The sequence below is a fragment of the Trypanosoma conorhini genome (genome assembly GCF_003719485.1).
Source record: "Trypanosoma conorhini strain 025E chromosome Unknown Tco_14.4_contig_00226, whole genome shotgun sequence".
Classification (NCBI taxonomy): Eukaryota; Euglenozoa; class Kinetoplastea; order Trypanosomatida; family Trypanosomatidae; genus Trypanosoma; species Trypanosoma conorhini.
Window position 1 is genome coordinate 9,874 of NW_021704315.1, and position 16,702 is coordinate 26,575.

Below are 16,702 nucleotides of genomic sequence, written 5' to 3' on the forward strand. Positions count from 1 at the left end.
AGGTTGCGCTGCCGCCTCGTTGGCTCGCACGGCCGCGAGTGAGTGATTCTTCTGCAGTTCCCCCACCACCGACGCCAGCAGCTGAAACAGCGGCAGCGAGGGGGGCTGCAAAACAGTTTCCTGCCGCTGCGGCTGCGGTGCGCTCGCCGTGGGGGTCTCTGGGGCTGACGCCGGGTGTGACGCCGTAGACGGCGTCACCGTACAGCAGCGGCGCAGCGCCGACGGCGCAGCAGCAGCGGCAGATCTGCGTGTGACCAGCACGAGTCGCAGCATTCCCCCCTATATTTCCTTACAAATAAATATATCGATGAGTGCGTCTGTCTGTGTGTCTGTGTGTCTGTCTGGCTGTGCTTATCTACTCCCTCTTTACTACTTAGTGTTTGGCCTCTCCAACCCTACACGAGCAACCTGCACGCGGCAGAGAGGGCCAGGGGTGGGAGGGGGGGAGAAACGGCGGCATCCAAGCGCCGGAGCAGCGGGGCGGCGCTGTTGCCGGCAACATAATACGTGAAGGAATGCAAGTCGACTTCTCGCTGTTTCCAGAAATAAGAAAAAATAATAATTGGACTTCCCGCCTGTAGCTCAATTCAGGCAAAAAACAACAACAACAACAAACAAGCAAACAAAGATGCGTGTGTGTGTGTGAAACAACGAGGATGAAAACCCCCTGCAATGAGAGGCAGGTCCGGGTTACGCCTCAGCGGACACACAACGGACACGGCGACGTCCCTAAGCGAACCTCACGGCAGCCCCAGCACCGCCACATCATCTGGCGCCCAGCGACGACGTCCTCGCGGCGAGGTGGGAGGCTCAACTGTGGGTGCAGGCCCTTCGCCCGCCGTTCCTCCCACAGCCACCGTGGTGCGGAGAAGTCGAGTGCCACAATGTACGTCTCCAAGCTCTCAGGTCTACATTCGGAGGGCTTGTGCACGTACACGCGGCGGAAGTAAAGTTTGCACGCCTCCAGTAACGTGTTAAAGTGCGTGGAGTGCATGGCCTTTGTCACAAACGTCGTTGTCCGTCGTGTGGTCGCCTCAACGGGCCTTGTCGCCCTTGCGTGCGAGGGGCCGTGCCGGTGTGGTGTGCGCAGGCAAGGCAAAAAAGGAGCAGGCTAGTCGCAGCGCCCCGAGCGCCATTTGATTTTGGCCATACGTCACGGAAAACGATGACTGTGCCTTCACAACCGAGACCCCGTCATGCAGAACGGCGTGCACGTCTCTCCTTGGGCCGCCGTCTGCGGCCTGCAGCCGCCGTAAGAGACTGGACGTGTGCGCCATGACACGTGCGTGGTCGTTGATGTCGCACAGGACGGGCAGCAGCCCCTGCATGGGCTCCATCGGGCGCTGGTCGAAGGCAACCACCACGGGGCGCAGGCCCGCCGCGGAGCCGGCGGCCGCACGGGCCATTTGCTGCAGCGCCACCTCCGCAAACCCGCCGGGCGCCGCCGCGAGGTCCACGACGGTGCGGCAGGGCGGCGCGAAGAGGTGGAACGCCGCGTCAAGCTCGAGAAGTTTGTGCGCGGAGCGGCATCGATACATGCGGCGCCGGCGTAATTTTCCCTCGCCACATCCCCCGACAAGAGAGAAGAAAAGCAAAAAGCAACAACAACAACGACGGAGAAGTCAGCGTACACACGCGTGCAGGCACACAGACAGACAGACAGACAGACAGACAGGGAGGAAAGGAGGCCTTCGTGGGCCACACCGCAAAAGAAGCTCAACGAGGCACGACAACAGAGGCGGCACACACACACAAACACACACACACACACAAAGAGAAAGAAAGAAAGAAAGAAAAAGCCACGGCCACCGCAGACCTCCCGGCGGCATCGCAAAGCCGACCCCCTCCTTAAAAAGTTACAGAACTCACGCGGTCGGTAAAACCAAAGCACGGACAAGAAGAAGACGAAAAGAAGACAAAGTAAGTTATACAGTTATACAGTTATATACATAAGCAAGTACAATAAAAACAAAAAGCAGATTCCCAGTGTTGTACAGGCAAAAAAAAAGGTACAAAAAACAAGTAATCCGAATGACCCAAAAATAAAGGGAAGCAAACAAAATAGTTATATGGCTAATTGTGGTCTGTACAGGCGTATTGCAGCCCCGTCTCTTCTACGCAAGAAAAAACACAAACAAAAAAACAGAGAGGTCGCCATCTATCCTTTTTTTTTTTGATGTCTGTATGTCTGTTTCCTTCAGGTGGGTGTGCTCACACTTCGTGTTGCGCCCGCATGGACACTTCACATGAACCGGGCCCTCGTCGTTCCCACGACGTGAGGGGTCTCACAACACCGCGTGTGGATGGAGAGGAGTCGCGGACGGGGGTGCTCCCGGTACCGCGTGCAGCCACCCCTTTCAACGCGTCCTCCCAATTCATAACAGCCATGATCTGACGAACCGTCCAGGAGAGGTTTGCATCCAAGCGGCTTGGACAGGGAGAGGGGGTCTTGTCTTCCATACGGCCACTTACGTCCGGTGGGTGTCCACTGTGTGCGGACTTCGTGGTCGAGGCGGTTTCGACGTCTGCCACCAGCGGATTGCGGAAAAGGAAGCTGTTCTCCTGAAAGAGCCCCATCCCCCGCGACGCACACGAGCGCAGGAGCAGAAACGACTCCGCAGACGTCTCAAGAGAACTTAACTGGGCCTCCCCGTGCTGCCGGCTTGGTTGACTGGCTAGCCTCTGGCAGCAGCGAGAATGCCACTCGACCCTGTGGGGTGTTGACTGCGTTTTCCCTCGCGTGGGAGACACAGACACGCAAAGACCCTGCGCGGCAGAGGCCCTCGGAGCCAGCGGCAGCGGGAACGCGAACGTGTGACATCCGCCCTGAACCTCTGGGCTACGCGGCGCGGCGTGCCCCTGAGCACACCACTCCGGTTCCGTCGCCAGATCCTCGGGGCTGCTCGCAGGCTGCAGCCGCGGCGACTCGCATTGCTGCGCAGTTTGTGGCCTCTCCCTGAAGCGTTTTTCGAGTAACTGCTCCAGCCGACGCCTACGCCGCAGCAGATAGGATTCCTCCAAGGAAAACAGCGATCGGAGTGCCCACTGGGGCCGTGAGGGGGCGTCCAACATGCGCAGCAGCGTGGATATCGGATCCCCGTGGAGAGCGGCCTGCAAGACACTCCAGAGGTGGTCGGAAATGGCATGGTACCCCTGCACCCGATCAGCTTGGAAGTCGGCGAGGGAGAGGACTGTAGCGTCTGTAAGGAACAACTTGCTGAGCGTCTCCTCGCCGTCATCGTCGCGCGGCTGGTGCGTTTGCGTGGCCGCCTTTCGCTGGTTTATGCAGTGATGCAGCAGCTGCAGCACACCGCGCACAAAGAGAAAGACATCCACCTCGTAGGGTGTCCGCTCGGCTCCCTCCTCCGTGTGTGCTGGCAAAAACACATTTGCAGATCCCACAGGGTACGTGCTCGGAAACTTCACGGCAGCCCCGAAGCTACCGAGTTTGTAATGCCTTGGACTGTGGATAAACACGTTGAAGGGCAGCGGGTTTCCGTGAATAATGTGAGCCGCGTGAAGGCTTTCCATTGCCAGAAGGCCGTGCTGGAGAACGCACGACCAAAAGTCTTCTGGAGGGACATGGAAGTCTTTGCCTCGAATCCGGTGTGGATCAAGCGCCCACTCCATCACATTTCCCATGGGAAAGTACTCTGTCTGCAGCAGGAATGCCATACAATCCTGTGAGTCGCAGGCTACAACGCGGTACGGCGCCACTGTAAAATACCGCGCAATATGATCGGCTGCCTGCTGCTGCAGCGCGTTCACTGGGGCGTTGCCAAGGGTGAGGCACTCCAGCTCCCACTGCAGGGCGCCCTTGTGGCTGCATGGGATTTCCTTGACGACGTACGGAAGGCCATCAACGCGATGCGTCACGAGCCACGAAACTCCGTTGCGCTCCACATGGATGGGAAGAAAGTCATACGCCTTTCGCCATGCCAGCCAATGCAGAAATTGATAACGGTGATGACTGCGGAAACGATCTCCCGGTTCTGCTTCATCCTCTTCATCCTCCTCACTCATCGCGGGCTCGAGAAGGGTGCAGTCGCCGATGCTCGAGAGCTTCATGGGAGACTCGTTGCAGGAGCGCAGATGGTGCAGCATTTGCCCCGACCTGTCCGTGGAGCAGAAGTTTTGCGAGTCTACGCGAACCGACGAGGAGGAAAAGAAAGTTGGATGCAGCACAGGGGTCCCATCTTCTTTTGCCGTCATCCATGCTGCGTGCACACCAGCAGCTGGGGCACACCGTGCCGTGCTGTCCGCTAATCCCGTGGCGAGTGGCAAGGAGGAGGACCGCCCCCATTCCCGGTTGCAGAGTTCATCGAAATTGCGGGTCTCCAAAAGCGTCTTGGGCATAAGCCCAGACGAGGGCTGGCTCTCCACGGAGTGGTGTGTGGGTGCGTCCCACACCCCTTCACGGGTCTTCTCCGGTGAGGTCTGGCACGCCTCAGGCCACACGCTCCGCAAGGCAGCTGCGTCGTCAGGAAGTCCATAATTGTCTTCCGGGGCGTGTGCCGCAATGCTGGCGCCCGCCTCGGCTGCCGGCCAGGCACTGCCGCGCTCCGCGTCTTTCGGTTCGAGTAGAATGCAAGAAAGGTCCAAGGACTCCTCCTCCTCCTCCTCCTCCTCCCTGGAGGCCACACTCGAAGAGGCACTCACAGCCTCGCCAGCCTCTCCTGCAGGAAGACAGCACGAAGACCAGCGCCCTTCTGTGCACTCCGCACTGGCGCCGGGAGCCGTTTGCTCAAGCGCCACGACACATGCGTCCACACGCCGCAGCATCCCGTTCGTTGTGGGAACCACCCCGCCATCCCAGTCCTTCGCCGGATGCTGCTGAAGCAAGAGCTGCATCTCATCGGCGTATTCCCGATAAGGTGAACACGGGTTCCTATTGGGCGGCAGATGATCCGCCTGGGTTATGTGCGGCAGCAAGCCGCAGGCCTCCCGCGATTCCGCACCGAAACTCAAGGAGGACAAGACACGCCGGTGCGTCAACGGTGTCCAGAATCGACTGGTGGGTGGTCGGGCTGATTTTTGCGGCGTTGCAAGAATCGGCGACCAGTGCGGCGAATGGAAGCGAACGATGTTTTCCAGCGGCGTGTGCGGCGAGGGAGCTGACGTGGGGTTTTGGATGTCCTCGGCGCCGTCTGGGCCCTGGCGGTTCTCCTCCGTCATCGGGGGCGGCGTGCGCGGCGTGCACGGCGTCTTCAGCGGCTCCTTGAACACCTGCGTCAACTCCGCGACGTCAGCGGGGCAGCAGTGGCCACTGTTGCAGGGCAACATTTTGTCCGCCGCCGCGAACCCCTCCGCACGATGCATCTTGTCGGGCAGAGAACGGCACGTGCTGCCGCTCCACCCGGTAGACTGCGCGGCACTGGAGAACTCAAGCTCCAACCTTGCTGAGACATCGACGTCAGCGCGATCCGCCCTGGCAAAAGTCGGCAGCAGGGACTGTGGCCCCGTCTTGCAAAGCCCTTCTGCCTCGTAAACTCCGTTGCGCAACGACTGCGGCGACTTGCCGTAGCTTCGCGTCGTTGCTTTCGAGTCCACCGGCGTCGGTGTGAGGGAACTGCGCCCGTAGAGGTGCCTGGCCGCCGTGCGTGGGACAGCCTCCTGCAGCAGCGAGCCGGCGTCGTCCGCCACGCTTGCCAGGGAGGAACACGGCGTGTGCATCGGCGCGTTGTTTCACTCACCAGAGCAAAAAAAACAAAACAAAAACAGAAAAAACAAAGGAACACTTGTCGTCTGGTCCTATTTTTATTTATTTAGGTATATGCGACTGCTCTACAGAAGCACGTCGGCGCCTGCCCTGGGGCCCGCCGCCTGCCCCCCTATTGGCGTATGCTGGGTCGCTGTGCAAGCTTGCAGACATGACAAGAGGCATGACAACGAGTGCGTGACACACGCAGACGCAAAAGAAGGCGGGAAAGAATAAAGAGAAAAAAAAACATTAAACAGAGAAAAAGAGAAGAAGTGGAGGAAGTTCAACACACATGACAGCACGACAGACGCGGATGTCGTTGCTAAGCGCAAGGGCATCGCAAAATAATAATAATAATAAAAAGAGAACAAAAACACAGCAGGGAGTGTGTAAAAGCGCGGTACAAATGATATTGCAGCATGGAGTAGCAACACACATGTGCACGTATATATATATATATATAGTAGGGAGAGGGACAGATTCCGCTCAATGGCGCCGACGCAACGAGGGATACGAAGCCACTTCAGCGGAGATTCCCCCACAAACAGGCCAAAACATGGTCTACGCAAACGCTTCAAAGTAACGATGTGCTGCCTGCCGCCATTCCATAAAACTCGCACTCGCGCCCTTCTCAGAAAGATACAAAGACCCAAATACCAGAAGGCCAAGGGATGCGAAGTCGATCACAACCAAATTGGCGGCCCTAATAATTGGGAAGATAACGTCTATAACAAGCCCGTACAACATCGCCTCCGCAGCGGCAGAGGGGCTCTCGCCGTGAGTGTTCGCAGCAGTGCGGTTGGCGGCAATCGTGCCGGTGAGTTGACGCAGCTCACCCCTCGCACGCGAAAGAACAGTGGCTGTCGCGGCCCCACCCTTTGCTGTTGCCTCCAACTCCTTCCGCTCCGCCTCGAGCAAATGCTGCAGCGCCGGAAGGTCCGTTGTGCAAAGAGAGCCTCTCTTGTCGACGTCCATCAAGGCAAAGGCCTTTCGCAGGATGGAGGTGCGTGAGGGCGTCAATTTTTTCCGGCGAGCATCTTTCTTTTCCAGCTTCTGCGACGCAGCAGCACGCCGCAACTCCGTGCGCATCTGCCCAGAGGCCGCGCTCTGAAGCTCCACCGCCTCGTAGAACTCATCCCTCTGCTGCGGAGTCAGACGGGCACCAGTCATGAAAAAGAGAGCGTCCGGCGAGAGTGGGGGCCAAATGACGCCCAGAGTCTGGGCGAGCTTTGCAGCGCCTTCACCTGCGGCCGTGTCGCGGAGCCGCGCAAACCACCCGCCACGTGCCGCCTGCACCGGGGCGTGTTGGAGCTCCTGCAGCTCTGGCGGGGACTGTCTTGCCGCGGCAGCCTTGAGCAGCCTGGTGGCGGTAACACCGTGATCGCGCCTTCGCCCAGGCGCCGATGGACCACGCGGAGCGACGCCGCTCGGGGGCAGCGAAAGTGCCGGCCGTGGTGACCCAGGCCGTAAGCCTCTTCCCGCTTGCGCGGCGTGGGAGGTGCTCGTGGCAGCGGCAGAAGCAGCCACCGCAGGGTCCTGCGTGATGGGGTGTCTCTGCCTAAAAAGGTCGGCAAATCCGCCCAGTGCGGCAGCTGACGGTTGTTTTTCCCTCGCGTCCGTGTCGAGGGAACAAAGACGGTGCTCCGGTTGACGTGCCTTCGCAATGCGTTCCACCAAACGCGCAATCTCTTCCCTCTGAACGTCATTGAAGAGACGCCAGTGCTCTGTGTACAGCTTGGCCTGCAGAATCCACTCGTCCAGCAAGTACGGGGCAGAGGACTGCGTGGCATCGGCTTGCGTCTTGGGGTATGGCACTGGCACCTCCGCAGAGACGCGGGGAGGCGAACGCTCCGACAACGCCTTACCCACAGCTGTGGGCGCATGTTTTATTTCAGCCCGCCCCACCGAATTGGCACTTTGGGAGCGTCGTGTTGGGGGCGAAGCTTTTGCCACGCCTGTTGCTGCCGCCTTTGTCAGCCGCGGCGCCTCTTTGGAAGGCACAGGGGCGGCCCCTGGACGCGTACTCGCTGGCACCGGGTGTGCCGCATCGGTCTCAGCGGCTTCTGGCGCGGGCATAGCAGGACTATGCCTCAGAGATGCCTCTTTTTGTGCAACCGATGGCGTGAATGAAGGCGCCTTCCCTGCCAACTTGGCCCCCTGAGTATCCTCCGGCGGCGGCGGGGGTGCGCCACGCCCGCTGGGCGCGGACGCTGGGCGAATGCGTTGAAGCCTTTTTGAAGGCATCTTCGCCGTCTTCGCCGTCTTCGCGGGCATCGCCTTAGCTGGCGGTTTCCCTCCTTCTTCTTCTACTCGTTGCGCGTGCGACGCGCTGGATGGCCGCCTCGTTTTCGCCAAAGCACTCTCATCTGTCTCCTCAGCCTCATGCAAAATGGTGGAGACGGCGCTCTCCGCGTCCGTGTCCTGTGGCGTGGTGCCCGTCTCCAAGGGGGCGGCGCCCCCCGCTTGTGAGCCATCCATCACGTGGAAGACGATGCTATCGTTGGGCACGGACGCGGAGCGTGAGAGGACCCGCGGCCGCGAGCGGTTGCTGGAGGCCTCCATGAAAAACTGAATCGACTCATCCCCCCAGTCCGTCCTCTGGCTGCTTGAGCGGCCTCCGCCCGCCGGCGGTGCCTCCCCGCGTTCGCCGCCTCCCTCGTGCGTGGGGGGCAGCTGCGGCGTGTGGGCCGCCGACGCCGCGCCCCCTGTCGCCGTGGAGGCGTTCGTGTCGGCGCTGTCGAAGTGAAACTGAACACTCTGGTTGTGCTCAGAGGCCCTCTCGTCGCGGCCCCCCTCGGCGGCCGCCGATGACGACCTCGGGCGAGCCGTCTTTGGGGAAGGCGGGGCCTTCGCAACGGAGCTCCGTCTTTTGGAGTGCGGAAGCGGCGGCCTCTCCAAAAGTTGCAGCGCCTCCCGCGGTTGGTGGGGTTTGTCGCGGGGGCCGCGCAGACTGCCGCCGTGCGGCGAGTCAGTTTCCGTCTGCTCACGGAACACGATCGACTCCGAGTCACTCATTGCCGTTTCTTCGCCTCTGTGGTGGCGTAGTGTCCTTTTCTTTTTTTTCCCCCCTCCGCCTTTGGAAGTCTTGTGAGGGGGCGCCACTCAGCGGATGCCCCACACAACGACCCCCACCCCCTTTTTTTTTCTGAAGCAAGAAAGCTGAAAGAAGACAGTTGGAAGCGGACTGCATGCGTGGCAATCCCCGTCGTTGGGCATTTGCGCCCCCGCTCGCTCTTTCGCTCTGCCTCGGAGCCGCTGCTTCCGCAGCAACAAGGCACCGCGTATAAGTTTGCCCTGAGACCTCGTCGTTAATGGGGAACAAAGCAAACACAATACAAGTTCAAACCACAGTGTCCATGCGTCAAGATACTTCCATCGCTTCTTCGCAGACAGACACATACACACGACACACACGACAGACCTATCTACAAACAAACAAAAAAATGCGTTTGGGCGTGTTCGAGGGGGCTTCCTATACACACGTACAGGGCAGGCAGTCACAAACACGTACGTGTTTCCAAATACAGAGGAAGGTGTGTGGAGGTAAAGAGAGAGCAACTGGACAAAGAAAAGTGGCATTTTCTTTCCATAAAAAGGCAAATACGCCATTTTCCACCTTCTTGGTAGCTGAACAAGAGGCAGGCCGAACTTTGCAGCCGTGAGAGCCGCAACTAAATGATGATACAACTTTGCACCCTCGCCACTATCACCATTTCTTCAGGGAAGCTTTTATACATGTTCGTTCGTTTCCTGCTTTCATTTTTTAGTTGCTGCTGCGCTCTCCGCTTCAGTAACGGAAGTTTGGATCCTTTGGGTTCATCGAGTACTGGGGTTGCGGCTGTGGCGGGTACATTGGCTGCGGCGGGTACGTTGGCTGCGGCGGGTACATTGGCTGCGGCGGGTACGTTGGCTGCGGCGGGTACATTGGCTGCGGCGGGTACATTGGCTGCGGCGGGTACATTGGCTGCGGCGGCGGCGGCGGACAGTACGCTGGCTGCTGTGGGTAGCAGCTAGGCGGGGCTGGCGGGGCTGGAGGGTAATACACGGGCTGTGGTTGAGGATATCCAAGTGCCGGCGAGGAGGGCTGCGACTGCGCTAAAACTACGGCGGGAACGACAGCAGGGCCGACGTTCGGGTCCATCGGCGCGTTGTTCACGTTGCTGGCCACAGTCGCAGGGGCGGCCGGGGGCGGCGGCTTCTTGCCGGCGCCAAGCGCCGGGTCGTCGGCGATGTCCGCGGTGACCTTCCACGCGTCACTGGGCTGTGGGTTGCTGCCAAAGTCGCACGCCAAGACGCGCAGGTGCAACTCCGCGTTTGTCTTGCAGTTGCTCAGCATGTACCACTCGTCGTGCACCACGCCCCGCGTCATGTTGTTCAACGACAGGCTGTACGTCCCCATGAGGTCGTCACTGATGATGTTTTTGTTCCACAGCTCCAGACACAACTGCGCCGTCGCCTCATCGGCCACCTGAAAGCGAAATGTCTCGTCCCAGACGGGGTTGAGGGAGTCCTTGACGACCTTCGTCTTGAAGCGGCGGTCCCCGAGACGCACCCGGCAGTAGGGGTCAGGCAGGCTGATGAGTTGGTTGTCGTGCAGGTTACGGGCACCGCAAATGCACACCTGCAGCTTCCCCATTGGCGTCTACGTGTGTCTCCGTGCGTACGTGTCTGTGTGTTAGAGCTGCTGCGCTGACCCTTTACTCTCTCTATAGGCCGGCACCTCTTTTCCTTTTTTTTCTTCTTCTGAGGCCTGTTGCCTTTATCTGCGTGGCGCGACTAAGCACAGACACGAGAGAGCGCACAAAACCAGAATAACAAAAAAAGAAGCAGATGAGAGGGGGAAAAAAAAGCTCCCCGTGAAGGGTCATGCGCCGGCAGCGCGCCGCAGCCGCAGCCCGCTCGCTTCCCTCCCTGCACCTCCTTGCTGGAAGAAGGGGTGTTGCCGCTTCACCGCCCGCGGCAGACGCGTCGGCCACAGAGCCGCTACGGTCCCCAGAGAACGGCCGGTTCCCGCAGAACTGCCCGTTGGGGCGCGGGGCGCTGCAGTGCGTGGGCGGGGCCGGCGTGCACCAACGCCACACGGACGCGGAGGGCGAACTCAACGGAGTACGAAGACGCACTCCTGAGCCGCACGCAACTGTCCACGACGCCCTCGCCCACTTCGTGCGCGACAGGAAAGTGATACTTCGCAAGGCAGTCATCGGAGGTCGCCGAGTGACGCCAGAGCTCCAGCGCCACCGTCGGGACGTCGAAGGGGCTGCCGGCCCACGGTGCGGCGGGCGCGACGGCGGCCATGTCGCTGCCACCGACGCCGCTGGCGTGCAGCCGGCGCCGCGGCAACGAGGGCGGGTACGGCGGCATTTCCAGCGGTGGTGGGCCACCCGCGAGAAGCGGGGCCTCCAGCAGCGCCCTCGCGCTGCCGGCTGCCACGCCAGCGGCGGGAGGGGAGGGCAGGTGAAAGTGGAAGACTTCGTTCCAGGCAGCGCGGTCGCCCTCTGCAAGGGCCGCCGTGCGCTGCGCCTCGTCGCCCACGCGCACCACGACGTAGAGGCCGCCGTGCCTGAAGTCCCCTGCATCCTCCGAGAGGACGCTGAGGTGCAGAATTCGGATTTTTATCATACCGGCAGGGACCTCGACTTTCGCGCCCGCAGGCAAAACAGAAATGCGGGAAAGAACGAACAAAAAAAACACACAAGAAGCGGAGATCACCACAATCAGAAAAAGGAGGACGACAACCGCGGTTGATGCCTCATCCAGCCGCCGCTCAGACCGCGTGGGGGGCATCTTTCGTCGTTGCCGCAGTCAACGAAGTTTTGCTAGGCGTTACCTCCTCCTCGCTTTATCGCCTTCTTTCTTTCTCGCTCTGTCACTGCGTGTGTGTGTGACTTGCCTCTTTGGGTTATTGGCGGCCACGCGTGCGTGTGTTACAGAATTAAGAGGAACCGTCTGTCGTCGTCCTCGTCCTTTGCGCTTCGTCGCTTCAAACCTCGCCTTCCCCACCGCAGCTCCGGCTCTGCAGCACAGCGTGTCCACGGCGGCGGAGGGGGGCACCTACGCGACGCACCGCGGCACAGCAAAGTCCGGCAGCACAGCGAGTGGCACCGCCCCCCAGAAGACGCATGTAGATAAAGATTCAATGTATGCCTGTATGCGTCGTGTGCCTGCGCACGCAGACGCAACTGGCTAGCAATCCGCCCATTCCTCCCATTGACGGTCAAGGGGCGCACGGCTGCGGAGACATGGGGAGATGACGCACGCCGCCGTATCCAGGCCCGGCTCTGCAGCGCCCCTCCTCGGACAGCTTTTTGCGGTCCGAGAGCCTGGGGCGCCGCACGCCGAGGTAGCCTACCACGTCGTCGTAGGTGAGCACCTCCTTCTCGAGCAGGTGCTTCGCAAGAATCTCCATCTCCGCCTTCTTGGAGCGCAGGAGCTGGTACGTCGACTCGTACACCTCATCCACGAACTTCTTCGCCTCGACGTCCAACTCGTTTGAGACCTTTGGGCCAAACGGCTTCACGAGGCGCGTGCCCGGGGTCCCGGGCGCCGGGTACACGGGCCGCTCCGCAAAGGAGCTCACGTACTGGTAGGCCATCAGCGTCACCTTCCGGAGGTCGTCGGAGGCGCCCGTGGAGAGGTGGTTGAAGAAAATCTTCTCCGCCACACGGCCGCCCAGCGTCACGCTGATGGCGTCGCGAATCTCCGTCGCCGTGCGCATGCGGTTTTCGTTTGGCAGGTACTGCGCGTAGCCGAGGGCGGAGCCGCCGCGCGGGACGATGGAGACCTTCATGAGGGGGTCCGCCCGGTGGAGGAACCACCCCGCCACCGCGTGCCCCGCCTCGTGATGGGCGACGACGTTCCGCTCGAACGCAGTGAGCACGCGGCTGCGGTGCTCAATGCCGGCGAGCACGCGGTCGATGGAGCGTTCAAGGTGGGTGATGTCGACGTACTTGCACCCCTCGCGGGCGGCGAGGATCGCCCCCTCGTTGCAGACGTTTGCGATGTCGGCGCCAACGAAGCCGGGGCAAAGACCACACAGGCGCTCCGCGTAGGCGTTGATCAGGGCGCGCTCCGCCTCGCTCTTCTTCGCCAGGAGGGAACGGAAATCAAAGGAGGCGTAGCCGAACAGGCTCTCCTCCTCCTGCAGACGCTGCTTCTCCTCGTCCAGCTCGCGCTGAAGCGTGCTGACGATAAGCGCCGACTCCTTTACCGTTGAAGCTTCCGCCGTCGCTGCCGGCGACGACGAGGAGGAGGAAGAGGACGGAGCCTTCTGGTTGCTGACGGCATCCGCCGCCGTCGCCTCGGATGCGTTGCGGTCGCCGCCCGCAGTCTCCGCGGCGTGCTCCGCCGCAGCGCCCCTCTGCTCCTGCGCTGCATGACGCCCCGTTGTCTCCGCTTCACCCGCCGCCTTCGCGGCCTTCGTCGTCGTCGTCTCGGCTGCGGCTTCCGTTGAGGCGGCGTCAACAGGCGCCCGCGCCGCGTCGCCCCCCGCCGCTTCCCCCGCCCCCCGCAGGAGCTTCAGGCCGCTGAGGTGCACTTTAAAAATGTCAATCCGCTCCGAGATAACGGGGGTGTCGACGTGAATGATGCGGTCAAACCTGCCGGGGCGGATCAGCGCGGGGTCGAGCATCTCCTGCGGCACGTTGCTGGAGGCGAGAATCATGACGTCGCCCCGCTTGCCCGAGCCGAAGCCGTCCAGCTGCGTCAGGAGCTCATTCAGCGTGTGCTCTTGCTCCTGCTTCTCGCCGTGGCCCGCCCCACTCCGCTTGAGGCCGATGGCGTCGATCTCGTCGATGTACACCACGCAGCGCTGCTTCTTCGCCGTCTCGAAGAGCTGCCGCACACGCAGGGCGCCCATGCCAACGTAGAGCTCGACGAAGTCGGAGCCGCAGACCGGGATAAACCCCACCCCACCCTCCCCCGCCACCGCCTTGGCGAGGAGGGTTTTCCCCGTGCCTGGCGGGCCCAGCAGGAGGGCGCCGGTCGGTATCTTCGCCCCCAACGCGGTGTAACGCTCGGGCTGCCGCAGAAAATCCACCACCTCCGTGATCTCCCGCTTCGCCTCCTGCATCCCCGCGATGTCGTGGAAGCGTGTGTTGGAGGTGTGCTCCAGACGAAACACCATGTCCTTCACCCTCTGCGACCGCTTTCCCGCCTCCATGGTGGTCGCCACCGCCTTTCCAATCGAGTTGGAGAGAATCATGACAAAGACGGGGAAGAACACAAACGGAATCACCCACGCAAAGACGCCTAGGCCCACAAGGGCGTGCTCCGCCAGCGGTGTTCCCTGAATGGCGAGAGTAAACCCCGTGGGCTTCGCCGCATCCTTCGGCTCCTTCTGCGTCTGTTGCTTCTTCACCTTGGCGGTGACGCAGGCCTCCCGCAGCCGCTCAAGTTTTTCCTGCGTGTGCTGGTCGTCCACGAGGCCAAGGAACACCTTTGCCTCCTCCGTCTGCACCTGCGCGTAGTTCTGGTAGAGGTGAACGCTCTCCACGGCGTCGGCGTGCTTCATCAGTGAGGCCCACCCCGTACGCTTCCCTGACGGCTGCGCGAGGCGGTAGAGCACGTACGAGAGCAGGAACATGACCAGCACAAAGAGGACGGAGCGCTCCACAAGTGCGTCCTCGTTGCCGCCGTCGTCGGCAGCGACGGCGCCGCCGTCCGACTCCTCCTCGGAATTGTTTTTCCCGTCGCCGCCCGGCTGCGCAGAGCGGAGCACACGTGGGGCGGCGTCGGCGGCCCCACCGCGTGTCCCACGCAAACTCCGCCAGCCCCCCGTTACGTACCCCCGGCACGACGGAAGAAGGGACAGCGCCCACTGAGCGCCCCTGTGGGAAAATAAAAAGCGGCCAATGCGTCTCCGCTCGCGCCTATCGGGCTGCAGCAGAGCCGAGCCCGCAAAGTCCCTCATGGCAACCGCCGTGCAAGGCGGCAGCGCGGCGCACGGCAGCCACGCTCCCTGCTGGCTCCCGCAGAGGCGCCGCCGCAAGCTCAAGCCCCGACAAACGCTGAGTCGCCGGGGTAGCATGAGGTCGATGCACCGCAAAAAAAAAACTACTACTACTACAATCCACTCTCTCCCTCGGTGTGCGTATGTGTGTGCAGCAGTCACACATTAAGGCAGCAAATAAAGAAACAAAAGAGGGAAAGTGAGACAAATAGCACGCATGGCGCCTCAAAAAGCGCACCAACACTCCGTCCCATGCACAAACACGCACACACACCCACACATACACACGTATATATAATAATAATAATACACGCACTTTTTCCACCGTCAGCGAAACTCATTCTTTGCTGTTTGTGACGCCGTTTGCTTGTGATTGCGACAAGCAGCAACAGCACCGCCGGCACAAGTTGTGCCGGCCAGTCCATCATAAGCCGATGTCGCGAAACGACCCGCACCCCCCAACACACGCAAAGTTTCTCTCCACACACGCCTGTGAAAAAAATGGGCACAGGCCGCAAATCCCTCTCGATTGGTTGTGTCAAAATGACGCACTCCAGCGGGGCAACGCAGCAAAAAAAAACCCGCAAAGCAATGCGGCGGCAGCAGTACCCTTCTGTTGAAACGGCCACGAAGCGTCTTACTTGTCAGGAACGGGGAGAGGAGGGGGAGTAGGGTGCCTTGAATGGAGCCTCAGAAATCTTGGGACCGCCACAGAAGGGGAATCGGGAGGCCGGAGACGTTGCCTGCCGTCCCTCGCTCCATGCGCAGGTGGTCCATGCTGTAGAACTCCGGCCTCATCGCCTCAGCGTCCTCGGCTCCGTTGACCGGCGCCTCACTGGCAGGGGCTCGGGGCCTTGATGGGGAGAGGTCGACGGGGGGGCGGCCCGAGGCGCCGTGAGCGTCGTCCACGCCAGGTACCTGCAGAACTGAGCCACTCCTTGAGGCATCCGAATAGCGCGGGGCAGCAACTGTTGAGGGAGCGCTTAAAAACGCGGGATGCGCAGTACACGCTGGAGACGCCGCCTGGCGCGTCGGTTGAAGCGCAGCCGCTGCTCTCTCCGTCGCGGCCAGGGGAGAGGCTCGCGCGGTCATGCCCCCCTCTGCAGGTGCGGAGGCCCCCATTGCGGCAGCCAGATGAGTGTCAGACGGCACCGACGGCAGCTGCTGCGCCGGCCGCAACTCCGCTGACGTTGCGGCCCTATGAAACGCGTACACAACAGCGACAAGGAACGCCGCATTCAAGTAGATGTAGCGGCGCATCGTGGCCTCCGTCACCGTCGCCGTCTGCAGCAGGAGTCTTTCAAACGACTGGTTGAAGGCGGCGGTCATCGCCGCACAGACCTTCAGCTTCGCCTCACGGAGGTCGGTCTTCTTCGTGTACGTCTTGCTTTCGGCGAGGCTCTTGTGGCGCCTGGCGTACTTCTCCTCCTTCCTCGCCACTTCCCTCCGCAGGGCCTCGTACTGCCTCAGCGCCTCGTCGCGCTGACGTGCGCGGGACTCCGCGTCTGTCAGTCGCGCACACAGTTGCTTCACAGGCTCCACCACGTCCTCGTGGACGCGTTTGTTGTACTGCAGGAACGTCGGTCCATCCTTCAACTCCCGCATCTCCGCCACGAAGCGCCGCATCGTCGCCTTGGCGCCGTCGCCGCAGCAACTCAGGGAGGTCAGGCCCTGGAACGCCACGCTCACCTCCTCCAGCGCGTTCCGCATCTCCTTCATCACCAGCATGGTGCGCTGCATTGCCTTCTCAAACCGCTGCAGCGACTCACGAAGGAGAGTCATGTCCCTGCACTTTGTGGGATAACTCAGATCCTGCTGCATCTGCGGCGGCGGCCCACAGCGACAGGCAGAGAAAGACCGACGGCAAGCACCCGCCTACCCGGCACGCATGCACAGCAGCAACAAAAAATAAAAATAAAAAATAAATAATTGGAAAAAAGAACAAAAAGAAGAGAACATAAGCACACACAAAACTAAGCGAAGAAAGCGTACCTGCTAGGGAGCCGTCATGAATGTCGCCCTCATACACGCACTCTTTTTCTCCTACAACACAC

General features: G+C 61.1%; 8 protein-coding genes across 8 annotated transcripts in view, besides 14 other annotated features; all 8 read right to left on the reverse strand.

Annotated features, from left to right (window-relative positions):
• The window catches only part of Tco025E_04436 (uncharacterized protein), a gene marked incomplete at both ends in the record, with an annotated part of 378 nt that extends 105 nt beyond the window's left edge, over window positions 1-273 (reverse strand). Inside the window, one exon of the mRNA XM_029371346.1 lies at window positions 1-273. This exon is cut by the window's left edge and continues 105 nt beyond it. Coding sequence (XP_029228520.1) covers window positions 1-273 — 273 coding nt within the window.
• A 42-nt stretch (window positions 274-315) lies between these two features.
• Window positions 316-349: a microsatellite.
• A 245-nt stretch (window positions 350-594) lies between these two features.
• Window positions 595-626: a microsatellite.
• A 408-nt stretch (window positions 627-1,034) lies between these two features.
• On the reverse strand, window positions 1,035-1,538 carry Tco025E_04437 (putative FtsJ cell division protein; the record flags this gene model as incomplete). The annotated part of the gene is made up of 1 exon (XM_029371347.1): window positions 1,035-1,538. The coding sequence occupies one exon, from the start codon at window positions 1,536-1,538 to the stop codon at window positions 1,035-1,037; it is 504 nt and encodes a 167-aa protein (XP_029228521.1).
• A 109-nt stretch (window positions 1,539-1,647) lies between these two features.
• Window positions 1,648-1,675: a microsatellite.
• Window positions 1,676-1,742: 67 nt separating this feature from the next.
• Window positions 1,743-1,772: a microsatellite.
• A 3-nt stretch (window positions 1,773-1,775) lies between these two features.
• Window positions 1,776-1,796: a microsatellite.
• Window positions 1,797-1,895: 99 nt separating this feature from the next.
• Window positions 1,896-1,925: a sequence feature (GA-rich).
• A 286-nt stretch (window positions 1,926-2,211) lies between these two features.
• Tco025E_04438 (transferase) lies at window positions 2,212-5,673 on the reverse strand (the record flags this gene model as incomplete). The annotated part of the gene is made up of 1 exon (XM_029371348.1): window positions 2,212-5,673. One exon carries the CDS (start codon window positions 5,671-5,673, stop codon window positions 2,212-2,214), a length of 3,462 nt encoding a protein of 1,153 aa, XP_029228522.1.
• Window positions 5,674-5,699: 26 nt separating this feature from the next.
• Window positions 5,700-5,731: a sequence feature (A-rich).
• A 195-nt stretch (window positions 5,732-5,926) lies between these two features.
• Window positions 5,927-5,972: a sequence feature (A-rich).
• Window positions 5,973-6,044: 72 nt separating this feature from the next.
• Window positions 6,045-6,064: a microsatellite.
• Window positions 6,065-6,075: a sequence feature (A-rich).
• A 71-nt stretch (window positions 6,076-6,146) lies between these two features.
• Window positions 6,147-6,164: a microsatellite.
• Window positions 6,165-6,262: 98 nt separating this feature from the next.
• On the reverse strand, window positions 6,263-8,716 carry Tco025E_04439 (uncharacterized protein; the record flags this gene model as incomplete). The annotated part of the gene is made up of 1 exon (XM_029371349.1): window positions 6,263-8,716. The coding sequence occupies one exon, from the start codon at window positions 8,714-8,716 to the stop codon at window positions 6,263-6,265; it is 2,454 nt and encodes an 817-aa protein (XP_029228523.1).
• A 371-nt stretch (window positions 8,717-9,087) lies between these two features.
• Window positions 9,088-9,122: a microsatellite.
• Window positions 9,123-9,488: 366 nt separating this feature from the next.
• Window positions 9,489-10,337, reverse strand: Tco025E_04440 (c2 domain protein; the record flags this gene model as incomplete). The annotated part of the gene is made up of 1 exon (XM_029371350.1): window positions 9,489-10,337. One exon carries the CDS (start codon window positions 10,335-10,337, stop codon window positions 9,489-9,491), a length of 849 nt encoding a protein of 282 aa, XP_029228524.1.
• Window positions 10,338-10,684: 347 nt separating this feature from the next.
• Tco025E_04441 (uncharacterized protein) lies at window positions 10,685-11,485 on the reverse strand (the record flags this gene model as incomplete). Its single annotated transcript, XM_029371351.1, has 1 exon — window positions 10,685-11,485. One exon carries the CDS (start codon window positions 11,483-11,485, stop codon window positions 10,685-10,687), a length of 801 nt encoding a protein of 266 aa, XP_029228525.1.
• A 430-nt stretch (window positions 11,486-11,915) lies between these two features.
• Tco025E_04442 (putative ATP-dependent zinc metallopeptidase, putative,metallo-peptidase, clan MA(E), family M41) lies at window positions 11,916-14,726 on the reverse strand (the record flags this gene model as incomplete). The annotated part of the gene is made up of 1 exon (XM_029371352.1): window positions 11,916-14,726. The coding sequence occupies one exon, from the start codon at window positions 14,724-14,726 to the stop codon at window positions 11,916-11,918; it is 2,811 nt and encodes a 936-aa protein (XP_029228526.1).
• Window positions 14,727-14,903: 177 nt separating this feature from the next.
• Window positions 14,904-14,936: a microsatellite.
• Window positions 14,937-15,338: 402 nt separating this feature from the next.
• Tco025E_04443 (uncharacterized protein) lies at window positions 15,339-16,469 on the reverse strand (the record flags this gene model as incomplete). The annotated part of the gene is made up of 1 exon (XM_029371353.1): window positions 15,339-16,469. The coding sequence occupies one exon, from the start codon at window positions 16,467-16,469 to the stop codon at window positions 15,339-15,341; it is 1,131 nt and encodes a 376-aa protein (XP_029228527.1).
• A 79-nt stretch (window positions 16,470-16,548) lies between these two features.
• Window positions 16,549-16,599: a sequence feature (A-rich).
• The last annotated feature ends 103 nt before the right edge of the window (window positions 16,600-16,702 follow it).